Source organism: Podarcis muralis, chromosome 6, assembly GCF_964188315.1.
Source record: "Podarcis muralis chromosome 6, rPodMur119.hap1.1, whole genome shotgun sequence".
NCBI classification, from domain to species: domain Eukaryota; kingdom Metazoa; phylum Chordata; class Lepidosauria; order Squamata; family Lacertidae; genus Podarcis; species Podarcis muralis.
Window position 1 is genome coordinate 94,650,948 of NC_135660.1, and position 12,968 is coordinate 94,663,915.

General features: G+C 43.4%; 1 protein-coding gene across 2 annotated transcripts in view; it reads right to left on the bottom strand.

Annotated features, from left to right (window-relative positions):
* Window positions 1-12,968, bottom strand: part of VWF (von Willebrand factor) — a 154,252-nt gene that overhangs the window by 103,000 nt on the left and 38,284 nt on the right. For both annotated transcript variants that reach the window (XM_077930743.1, XM_077930742.1), the window contains exons 15-19: window positions 12,030-12,245; window positions 7,653-7,893; window positions 5,653-5,747; window positions 4,667-4,827; window positions 1,079-1,182 (exon numbers count right to left, since the gene is read on the bottom strand). In XM_077930743.1, coding sequence (XP_077786869.1) covers window positions 1,079-1,182; window positions 4,667-4,827; window positions 5,653-5,747; window positions 7,653-7,893; window positions 12,030-12,245 — 817 coding nt within the window. The remainder of the gene's footprint in view (window positions 1-1,078; window positions 1,183-4,666; window positions 4,828-5,652; window positions 5,748-7,652; window positions 7,894-12,029; window positions 12,246-12,968) is intronic.

Here is a 12,968-nt window from a genome sequence, read left to right on the forward strand (position 1 = left end):
AAGATGATAGTCTACAGGTTGGTCTCAGCAAGATCCCACAACAGGGCCCTGCACATGTTTCCTTCCTTCCTTCCTTCCTTCCTTCCTTCCTTCCTTCCTTCCTTCCTCCCTTCCTCCCTTCCTCCCTTCCTCCCTCCCTCCTTCCTTTTGTTCTCCCCCTGCCCTCTGATTCTTGGCATGGGAGGTGGGCTCCCCTTCCAAGTCGAGTTCTCTCCCTAGTTTACAGAGATGTCTTTGCTAAGAGGGATGTTCTTTTAGACTAGCATCTTATCGCGTGACCAGGCAGCGACAGCCCCAGCCCCCAGGGATCATAAGGAAGGAATAAAGACTCTGACAACGTTATGTGGAATTAAAATTAGGCCACAACTTCATTAAACTTCCGAATGTAGGAAGACCTTGGCTTAAGCCTTGGGCGTGTATCCCTCCCAGCCCCCCAGCCGGGGGGAACTGGGGCTCATCAGGGTAAATGGGATATGGGGGTGTTCTGCGAGATGTAAGTGTAGCAGGCAGCCAAGACCATATCCCCACAGTTCACTGTAGTTCACTAATGCCCTTTCAGTGGATGACCAGTGACACCCATATATATAACCCCTTTAAGAGGGGGACCATGGCATCACAGCCGCAGGGGGGTGAGTCTCCACTTCATGCCCCCCTCCATATAGGGAAGAAAAGACTAAAGGATTCCACCCAAGGCCATAACCGCCAAAGTTGTGATGAATTGCTACGGGGAAGACAAAACCTGCCAATGCAGGAAAATTTCTTCCCGGTCCTTCAACAGCAACCAGTCAAAGACCGTAGCATCACCTGCTAAACAGGAAGAAAAAGTTAACCTGCAAACAAGAAACATTAAACAAAGGGAGGTTAGGGAGGGTGAATCTCCAGAGCCGACTGCCTGGCTATTGTCAGCTCCACCCCCTATTTATAAATGGGGCCTGGCCCCACCTCCCAGCAAGAAACTTGATTACTGAGGCTGGGCGAGAATCTCCAAAAATTTGTCATACAGAGTCAGGTTTTATTTTAATGCAAAAATCAGTGTCCTTCCTGAGCCAAGGGACCTCAATGAGAAGAAATTGCTTACCAGGTATTGCAATCTTTCATGACTGTTTCCCCTGGAGCATACTCTCGCCCGTTATGAAAACAGGGGCATTTTTCAGGTACGATGCATTTGTTTCCATGTCTTACCTAGAACAGAGATGGGGGTTTTATGGAACCATTACAGGGGACAGAATAAATATGGTAGCACACAACAGGAACACGAAAACAAGGCACGTAAGTAAAAATTATCAGGGCCAAATTATAGGGAGAAAATTATAAAGCCTCCAGTGAATACTGAAGACACAACTCTTTTCCCTGACCTTTGACACCAGTGAGATGTGTTTGTAGGACCCATGCTACAAACCAAGCAGAGGGCCTTCTCAGCAGTGGCACCCGCCCTATGGAACGCCCTCCCACCAGATGTCAAGAAAATAAACAACTACCATATTTTTTGCACCATAACACTCACTTTTTTCCTCCTAGAAAGTAAGGGGAAATGTCTGTGCGTGTTATGGAGGGAATGCCTACGGGTGGCATGCCTACGGGTGGCATGCCTACGTATTTTCCTCCTCTAAAAACTACGTGCGTGTTATGGTTGGGTGCGTGTTATAGAGCGAAAAATACGGGACCTGACTTTTAGAGGAGGCAGCCCTCTTTAGGGAAGTTTTTAAGGTTTGATCTTTTATTGTGTTTTTAATATCTTGTTGGAAGCTGCCCAGTGTGGCTGGGGGGGCCCGACCAGATGGGCAGGGTATAAGTAATAAAATAATGATGATGATGATGATGATGATGATGATGACGACGACGACGTTTCTGTAATCGTATGTTGGTTCAAATGGTCTTTAAACTGTTTTTGCTATTGTGTTTTGATGTTGTAACCCATCTGAACTCCTCAGGGTGAAGGGTGAGTAATACGTTATAATAATATAAGAAGATGCTTTTAACAGTAGTAAAATATTTGAACAGTCAGTTGACTGGCATTCTCAATGGAACCCCGTGAAAACGAATACTAAAGATATCGCTTAACCCTGAGTAAGTCTGCTGCCCACATAACCTGAATGAGTTAACCGCTAAGAAAGTGCAATGTGCGCCTTCAGAATTTGGTAATAATGAGCTTTTAGGATCTTCTCTCTTTGGCATCCAGCAGAGAATGTCACATCTGGGAGTGCTGCAAAGATGCTGGCCTGTTTCTCTCTGGTCCTGGGGCCCTGATGGATTCCTGCTAACAAAAACTGTTAAGACAGATAACAACTTGCTGTGAACCCAGAAAAGCAGGCTGTTTAGGAGCTTTCAGTCATGTCAAGATTTAATAGTGGTGGTGTTTACTTTTGCTACATTTGGGATTGTTTTTTCATAAGTTCTTCTTAGACCTTACTCTTACTTTTTAAGGGAATTGCTTGATTTATTGTATATTTCTTAATGAGATGCTTTCATTATTGCATTTAAATTTTGTGCAATGTTTTTTCATGCTGCGAGCTGCTTTGTGCCTCCAAATAAATGTTGACGATTCTTCTCCACCTTCCTTTCCCTGCTTTTCCAACTTATGGGGCTTCGCCTTCTTTCTCATAAAAGGCAGAATTTGAGCAGATCTAGCCTGCCATGCAGGGGCACAAAAAGCTGCAGATCCCAAAACTCTAGTTTTCTGCGCAAACATTGAAGGCAGAGGAACTCTTTAGCTGTTTAGGCATCAACTTCTTAGTTGAGAAGAAGCGTTGAGCAACAGTGCCATCTAGTGCCCTACAAAATACCCTTCCTGCTTTGTCAAACGGGAAAATGTTATACCCAGCCGATTAAAAGCAGCTTTGGCTGGGAGTATGGCAACGACACATTCAAAATGAAGATTTACAGGATAGATGATTAAAATAAATGAGTGGTTAAATCTAGATGGCTTTCCCAACTTTGACGCAGGAGCTAAGACTTGAACTGAGTAAATAATCTGCAAGTAACCAAAGAGACAACTTCTTTTCACAGGAAAAGAACAATTATGGAGGATGCTTTCATGTGCGAATATATACTTTCTGATATATTTTTTCCTATATCTGTAGCCTGGCATTACTGCCTTTCTACAATCGACATACAGGAAACATTTTGTTTCCTACATTGTAACAAAAGGGCTTTTCCCTTGTTTTTTGTTGTTGTTGTTTTTAGAAAAAGTCAATCAAAAGTGAGAGTTTTCCCAAAAATGTGCAAAACAAATATTTTCCTCAGTAAAGAGGTTGTAATCATTATTACATTTGAATCCTGTCTTTTCTCCAAAGTGCTTAGTTAGGACAGTGTTCTGTTGATCGTCTCCATTTAATTCCCTCCACAAGTCTGTGAAGTAGGTTAGACTGAAAAACTGTGTTGAGAAAATAATTTATTATGACTGAAAAACTAGCCTGTCCAGAGAATATTCAGACAATGTCCAGACAATGTGTACTGAATATGCAGAGGGAGGAAAAATATGATGTCTTCCAGTGTCCTTGCTCCACAAACTCTTATGCCCTCAGGTGAAAGCCTGAACAATGTGAAGGTCTTGTTTCATCTGCTCTACATTTGTGACTGAACAAACACAAACCCCTGTGTTGCCAAATGTGACAATCTACAAAAATGCAAACGCAATACGCTGGCTAATAACTGCTAGTAAATATATAGTCGGTATGATGTCATTCAAAACATATGAATAAGCCACTTCAAAATAATATATATATCATACAACACATCTCACAAAATATACAAGTAACTGCAAGTTGTTATATGTATCAGAGTCAAACAAAGATTGAAACAACCAGTGAATAGCGAGGAACGCCAAACCGCCTCTCAAAGGAAGACGTCTAAAAAAGTCTCAAAGGAAGACGTCTCTCCGAAGTCTCAAAAGGAATAGGTCAACTGTTTCGGAATAAAGTCGTTAGAATTCACCACTCACTGGCTATTCGTTGGTTGTTTCAATCTTTGTTTGACTCTGATACATATAACAACTTGCAGTTACTTGTATATTTTGTGAGATGTGTTGTATGATACATATACAGTGGTACCTCGGGTCAATAACTTAATTCTTTCTGGAGGTCTATTCTTAACCTGAAATTGTTCTTAACCTGAGGCACCACTTTAGCTAATGGGGCCTCACGGTGCCGCCGCGCCGCCGGAGCACGATTTCTGTTCTCATCCTGAAGCAAAGTTCTTAACCCGAGGTACTATTTCTGGGTTAGCGGAGTCTGTAACCTGAAGCGTCTGTAACCTGAAGCGGATGTAACCCGGGGTACCACTGTATTATTTTGAAGTAGCTTATTTGTATATTTTGAATGACATCATATCGATTATATATTTACTAACAGTTAATAGCCAGTGTGTTGTGTTTGCATTTTTCTACATTTCTACATTTGTGACCACTACCAGGGCCGGCCCATCCGTGAGGCAGACTTTGGCAGCTGCCTCAGGCAGCAGAATCCAAGGGGCACCTTCACAGGTGAATCTCCAATCACCACCACTGTTGCCACCAACCCAGAAGTGAAATCCAGGAGTGTGGTGCTGGTAACATCAAGGTTGCAGGTTCGATTCCCCAGATGGGACAGCTGTAGATTCCTGCCTTGCAGGGGGTTGGACTAGATGACCCTTAGGGTCCCTTCCGACTCTATGATTGTATGATTCTTACCCATCCAGTGGGACAGAGGCAGCCGGATGTACATCCTTGGCTGAAACAGCCCAATTCATAGGTTTGGCACGTCTTCATGCATTCAATTCCTTTAGCTCTTGGGTCATTTGCAGGACATACAAACATGGTCATTGGGTGCCTGCAGGCCAAACTTCGTTTTGCTTTAAGAAATAACATTAAAACACGAGAATTAGCATTCATTCCCAACAGCAAATCATTACAATGTTCCAAAGGAGGTCAAACTTCATCGCTCATTCTCCGTACCCTATTGTATCCCTGTCCAGAAAGTTATAACAATGAAGCGTTAAGCAGAGGAACGGATGGAATAATAAAGAAATTATATATATATACACAACAACAGCAGCGAGAACGTTGGTGGCTAGTTACTGGAAAGGAAATAACATCCCAACAAAAAGGGAATGGTTAAGTAAACTATGTGAGTATCTGGAGATAGCAAAACTGACGGATATAATAAGGCATAAATCCAAAACTATGGTACAGAAACAATGGGAATGCTTAAATGAATATTTACACAAACAGGGATCTGTATTCTTGTGAAGAATACAGAGAATAGAAAGATTAGAAAGAGGAAGTGGCTGAAGAACGGATGTAATGGTGAATTAGATAACCAAGAGACGTGTGGTGAATGGGGTGGAAGTCTTTTATAATATTTTAACTAGGATTTATATATTGTAATGTTTGAAGTATGAATTTGGAATTATTGATTATGAAAAGTATTTTTTCTCTTCATTCTTTTTCTTGTTCCTTTCTTTTATCTTTTGTCTTTCTTCTTTTCTAGTCTGCATTCTGGAAAATTGCGTAGAAAAATGTTGTTATGTATGGTTATGTATTGTTTCTATTTCTTTTTTTTCCTTTTTTTTCTTTTTTGGTAACATCTAATAAAATTTAATAAAAATTTAAAAAGAAAGAAAAGAAATGTTAATTATTCGAACTCATTTTGCTAAGAGAAAAGAAAGAATACTAACCTCTGGCAGAAGGACGATGTTGAAAGAAAACGTCTGGCAGGAAAGCCCCTGGAAGTCTGTTTGAGCTACAATGCATGAAGCCGTTTTCACAATAGCTAGAAGAAAGAGAGAAGCAGTGGCTCCCTTGCAATAAACTGAGGGACGGCTTACATACTATGCTTTGCCGCAGCAGCCAGTAGCCACATGGCTACCTGACTGGTGTTAACTGCAATCTCCAGAGGCAAAAAACAACAAAAAAGTGGTTGTAGGGCCATGTTCTGTTTCTCTTCAAGCAGCAAAATACAGTGGTACCTTGGTTCTCAAACGTAATCCGTTCCGGAAGTCTGTTCGAAAACCAAAGCATTCCAAAACCAAGGTGCATAGAATCATAGAATCATAGAATCATAGAGTTGGAAGAGACCACAAGGGCCATCGAGTCCAACCCCCTGCCAAGCAGGAAACACCATCAGAGCACTCCTGACATATGGTTGTCAAGCCTCTGCTTAAAGACCTCCAAAGAAGGAGACTCCACCACACTTTTTATGTTCCCATAAAAAGTAATGCAAAACGGATTAATCTGTCCCAAACTTTTAAAAAGACAACCCCTAAAACAGCAATTTAACATGAATTTTACTATCTAACGAGACCATTGACCCATAAAATGAAAGCAATAATCAAGGTAAAGGTAAAGGGAACCCTGACCGTTAGGTCCAGTCGCAGACAACTCTGGGGTTGCGGTGCTCATCTCGCTTTATTGGCCGAGGGAGCCGGCGTACAGCTTCCGGGTCATGTGGCCAGCATGACTAAGCCACTTCTGGCAAAACCAGAGCAGCACACGGAAACTCCGTTTACCTTCCCACCGGAGCGGTACCTATTTATTTACTTCCACTTTGACATGCTTTCGAACTGCTACTGTACTATAAAATAAATACAACAGTATTGTAGATGATAATATATATATATATATATATTCTTACCTGCACTGATGTTTGGATGGGGGGCTTTTATCCATTTCCACAGTCACACAATCAATCAATTGATCAATCAATCAATCAATCAATCAATCAGTAGCTCAACTGGGTTCCACACAGTCACAAAAACAAATTAACTGAAAAAGCCTCAAAACAAAAAACGCAAAATAAATAGCAAAAACAAAAGCATCAAATACAGTGGTGTCCCGCAAGACGAATGCCTCGCAAGACGGAAAACCCGCTAGACGAAAGGGTTTTCCGTTTCTGAGCTGCTTCGCAAGACGATTTTCCCTATGGGCTTGCTTCGCAAGACAAAAACGTCTTGCGAGTCTTGCGATTTCCCCCCTCCCCCCCTTTTTCAAAGCCGCTAAACCGCTAATAGCGCTAATCCGCTTAGCTGCTAATAGGGTTGCTTTGCAAGACAAAAAAACTGCTAGACGAAGAGAATCGCGGAACGGATTCTTTTCGTCTTGCGAGGCACCACTGTATAAGTTCCAAATATCACCTCAGAACACTGCAATCAGAAACAGAAGGCTTGAATTACAGCGGCGGGACGCAAAGTAGCAGTGCAACAGGAAACACAGGGGGACACAAGACGGAGCATATTTGGCTTCCGAAAAAAGTTCGAAAACTGGAACACCTACTTCCGGTTTTGCAGCATTTGAAGAAGAGTTTGGATTTGATATCCTGCTTTATCACTACCCGAAGGAGTCTCAAAGCAGCTAACAATCTCCTTTCCCTTCCTCCCCCACAACAAACACTCTGTGAGGTGAGTGGGGCTGAGAGACTTCAGAGAAGTGTGACTGGCCCAAGGTCACCCAGCAGCTGCATGTGGAGGAGCGGAGACGCGAACCCGGTTCACCAGATTACAAGACTGCCGCTCTTAACCACTACACCACACAGGGTCCCAAGTTGTTCGTGAACGAAGCTGCTTGAAAACCAAGGTACCACTGTATCCCGGCCTGGCCCTGCTTACTGTTCTCCTCACCTTCCAGACCTAGATTTAGACACAGCCACGCACATGCAAGGAGACCCGAGCCATGCACTCACCACATGGTGTGATGGTCGGAGAAGACGTCGTCTGGCTGGAAGATCTCGCCATCGTAGTAACAAGAACACTGGGACTTTTGCACACAGTCTCCCTGCTGGTCAAGGAATAATCCAGCAGGGCAGTAGCAACCTTCCATGCAAAACTCATTGCAGTTTGTATCTGGATAGGACAAGGATCGGCAAGTCTGATTGCATGGACTTCCACACTGCTGGTAAATCTGACCTTCTGGACAACTCAAAGCTGTAGAACAGAGTAAAAGAGCGAAGAAATGTATTGTAGATTTTTAAAAATTATTATTTTACAGTTCCTGATATAACAGGAATGCTATTTGGGAAGGCGAGAGAGAAGAATTGGCCCTCTTTTGTCAGAGTTGCCCCTCACCACTAGACATGCCAGAGGTAAGATCCTGTAGGTGCCTCTGACCTATTCTCAAGCACACTGCAGAACACACATCCCAGTGGGGACAAGATGGAGAAACAATTTCCAAATGTCGAACTTTGGAGGTTTTTAATGCTGGGGAAATCACTGCAAAAAGGTGCAGTGATTTCCCCAGCATTAAAATAATTATTTGGAATGTCTTTAAGGAAAGACATTCCAAATAATTATCACTTCTGAGCTCAAAAGCCACTGCAGCATAGATCCTCTCCACACAATATTTTGGGGAAATCCATACTATTTTGTTATTGTTTTTAATTTATTTACACTCTGGTTTATCCCCCCTGATGGGACTCAAGGCAGTTTATAATCACAAAACTAGGGGGAAATAACATTAATAGAATTGAAACTCTCTTTGTGGAACGCAAGGTGGCATACAGATTTGAGTCAGGCCTGTTTAGCTGCAGCAAAATGGTAGCCTCAATCTTCAGACCATACTCTAGGGCCACCAGGTCAGATTAACTGGCCCTGGGTGACAACGGCACATTTACTTACATTTACCTACATAACTGAAGATTGAAGATGCTAAACGCAAGACCACAGGTATGAACCCTGTACCCTACCAGCTGGATTCCCCTCTCCTTCCTCCCCAGCCAAATTCTTGCAGTCCTAGCAAAAGCAGAGATTAGTCAATCCTTGCTGGGTCAGCATTCATGTCTGAATGTTCCATTTGGTGGGATTGGGGTTATTCAAGTGCAGTTCACTGTGTGAAAATAAGTACACAAATCATAGACTGAGGTTGCATCCTGACAAGAGAGAAGTACTGTTTTGGGGGGACAGGAGGCAGGCAGGTATGGAGGACTCCCTGGTCCTGAATGGGGTAACTGTGCCTCTGAAGGACCAGGTGCGCAGCCTGGGAGTCATTTTGGACTCACAGCTGTCCATGGAGGCGCAGGTCAATTCTGTGTCCAGGGCAGCTGTTTACCAGCTCCACCTGGTATGCAGGCTAAGACCCTACCTGCCCGCGGACTGTCTCGCCAGAGTGAGTTTTCTCTCGCTTGGACTACTGCAATGCGCTCTATGTGGGGCTACCTTTGAAGGTGACTCGGAAACTGCAATTAATCCAGAATGCGGCAGCTAGACTGGTGACTGGGAGTGACCGCCGGGACCACATAACACTGGTCCTGAGAGATCTGCATTGGCTCCCAGTACGTTTCCGAGCACAATTCAAAGTGTTGGTGCTGACCTTTAAAGCCCTAAAAGGCCTCGGTCCTGCATACCTGAAGGAGCGTCTCCACCCCCATCATTCTGCCCAGACACTGAGGTCCAGCGCTGAGGGCCTTCTGGCGGTTCCCTCACTGTGAGAAGCCAAGTTACAGGGAACCAGGCAGAGGGCCTTCTCGGTAGTGGCACCTGCCCTGTGGAACACCCTCCCACCAGATGTCAAAAAGAAAAATAACTACCAAACTTTTAGAAGACATCTGAAGGCAGCCCTGTTTAGGGAAGCTTTTAATGTTTAATAGGTTATTGTATTTTAGTGTATTGTTGGAAGCCTCCCAGAGTGGCTGGGGAAACCCAGCCAGATGGGCGGGGTATAAATAATAAATTATTATTATTATTATTATTATTATTATTATTATTATTATTATAGCTAGAAAGTTATTGTGCGTACAAAATGACCACAGAAAAATGCAGTCCAGCAAAACACCAATTCTTCTTGTTATGCACCCAACATTATATGGCACCAAGGCTGGGTCTAGACACATCAGAGAAGCATTTCAGTTCAACGCATTGCAAACTTTGTATGAGAAATTGGCTTAGCAAAATGGATCTGCACAGCGCCATCTGGTGTCACAGTGTTAGAATGCATAAACAACGCATATAAAGTGCTTTTTCTTTTCCAGAGCAGCTTTTATTCTCTTTCCATAAGCTAGCCAGAAGGCCAAACTAGGTATTACTTTAATTTCATGACGAACAGCCAGCCACAAATATTAATAATACATTATTTATTTTATAAATAAACAAAATAACAGTATGTGCGAGGTTTTAATTGTGACCGCAAGGAGGGAAGGCTTGTTCCCTGCTGCCAAAGCCATGATCCTGACTAAAATATCACACAAATCCACATTTGGTATCATTTAAAAAAGCAAACAGATGTTGCTGCTGGCCACAAAATCAAAGTAACGTCTATTATTTTTATCTATTTTATTTGTACGCTGTTCTTCATTTGAAGATCACAGGCTGGTTCACAACTTAAAAATACAAAATGGGGACACAAAATTAGAATAGGGGAAATATATTTCAATACCGAAGGAACGTGATATTCCCCACTTCCTGATTCCTGAACCACCAGCGCCACACCTTTAATGCCACCCTTGGCATGCTGCCCACAATTGCACAAAGGTTTGTGCTTCTCTTGTCTGACAGGTTTCTGCAGGGCTTTGTAGTACTTCAATCCCCACAAAATTTATTTGCTCACAGTCCACAGCGGACAGAACAATATTGGCACAAGCTCAGCTCCACCGCCTCACCTCTGAGCTTCTAGAAAACAAAACAATCATTCATACATCACCTAGAATCCCAAGGACCAAAACTAGTTCTTTCAAGTCATTTTAACCGGCCGTGGAAGCACAAGATTCTTATTTCACTAACAGCCTGTGCGCAGGTCCCAATCCAGATCGCACCGTGGGTGGGATGTCAGCAGGGGGCTCCAGCCCAATTTAATCCCCCACTGTAATCCTGATCTGGATGAGGGGGGGCCCTGCCTCCTATTTGCATAAGAAGCAAACTCCTCTTTGCCCCTGTTAAGTTGTGGGTGAACATATCAGACGACACAGCGATTCTTCAAACAGCTCTTGTTTATTCAGAGGCCAGAACAGAACTGAACTGAAGGGCTCAGTCAGCCTGCTTATATAGAGCTCCAGTACAACGTTACTGCAGCAACTTTCTAAAACTATCCAATCACTGAATGTCACTTTCGATCCTTCATTTGCATACAAACTACCCAATCACTGAACGTCACTTTCGAGCCTTCATTTGCATAACTATCTACAGTATCCCCCTGCTGGCCCAGGGTGAGAACTTCAGTACATAACAGCCCCAATGAAAAAATTTTCCCCTATGCAAACAGCAGACACCACAGGGGCAATCTGAATCAGGACTTCCCCTCGCACAAGCCCCCAAGCCCTGTGGCAGGTTCCCAATCTGGACCAGGCACCCTGCACTGGCTATTTGTGAAAGGAAAGTACTGTGCTCGTGGGGAAACCACAGGATAAACATATTATGAAATATGATCCTCAGTCCCTGAGCAGGAAGCTGCCCAATACTCCAGTACTCCATTAGCAGTAATTATGCAAAACTGCCAGTTGCAATCTCAATCCATCTAAATGAGCAAACGTTTTTTCGTTGCGCCATAAGAGGTATCTGGAGAACCAGGATCACGTAATGAGGCTTTTAATGGATCTGCAGCCACAGAAAATCAGCATTTGTGCAAGGTGTAAATGCACATAACGGACAAGAGAAAGGAAGAACGAACTGCACCACATATCAAGGATTAATTGTGGCAATTGAATGTGTTCCAATTGTATCATTTTACCATTTGCAGTCCTTTCCCATTCCTTCCCCTCGTTCCTTTTATGATCGCTGCATCATTCTAGCATAGTGCTGCTGCCAAGAAGAGGTTCATTATCGCCAACCTCTCACACAGTCTCCAGGCCTGCATAATTTCAAAGGAGGATATATTTTTTTTCCTCCTCTACTGTTTCACTAACTGAGCACAAAACTATGAAGCCTTGCTGTGGCTTTGCATAGTTCTGGGCCACGTCTGATGCTGAAGGCCCTGGTTTTGCCATTTGAAGTGGGAAAGGGCGTGTCAGCCATGCGTAATTGCACACCCACCGTGCACATTAAAATATATGTTCACATGCCCACAATGCACACTAAAGTACATGAAACATCATGCCGTGTTTTATATTACTAACATTTCGGCAAAGCGCACATACCGCAAAAATCTGGCTTCCTCCAGCTGATGAGAACTCCTTTGCGAGCGCAGGCCATCGCATAAGCAGAGACGGCGGTACACAGACAGTCTTTTCCGTCGGAACAAGAACAGACATCATAGCGGCAATTCTTGAGGTACGGAGAAGGGCTGACTTTGCGGTGGCAAGGTTCAAACAACGGGGATAACAGAACTGAGCATGAGCCTTCAGCGTACTTGGCTGAAATGAAAACAATTTCAAAATGTTAGATGAGCAGTTATCAGCTGTAGAAAGAAATAGGAGCCACCATAAGCCATCAAAAACACATTGACCCAGTTAGCGTGTAACACCAGGCCAAACCTGTTTGTCAGACAAACCAAGAGCCAGGGTTTGGACAACACAGTAAGCCAAACTGTGGCTTAGCCGATAGTATATACCTAAAGGAGCTTCTCCATTCCCATCGTTCAGCCCGGAAACTGAGTTCCAGCTCCGAGGGCCTTCTGGCGATTCCCTCACTGCGAGAAGTGAGGTTACAGGGAACCAGGCAGAGGGCCTTCTCGGTAGTGGCACCCTCCCATCAGATGTCAAGGAAATAAACAACTATCTGACTTTCAGAAGACATCTGAAAGCAGCCCTGTTTAGGGAAGTTTTTCATGTTTGATGTTTTATTGTGCTTTTAATATTCTATTGGGAGCTGCCCAGAGTGGCTCAGGAAACCTAGGCAGATGGGCGGGGTATAAATAATAAATTATTATTATTATTATTATTATTATTATTATTATTATTATTATTATTATAGCATCCAGACCAGAGGAAGAAAAACACACAAACGGTGGATCAAGGCAAAAGGGGCACGTGCCCAGGTGGCAGCGGTGGTCTGCCTTTTCTCCCTTTTTTGGTCAAGCTCTGAGCATGACAGTTCAGAGATAAAATGCTGATTCTCTCTTTTTTCCACTTCAGGGA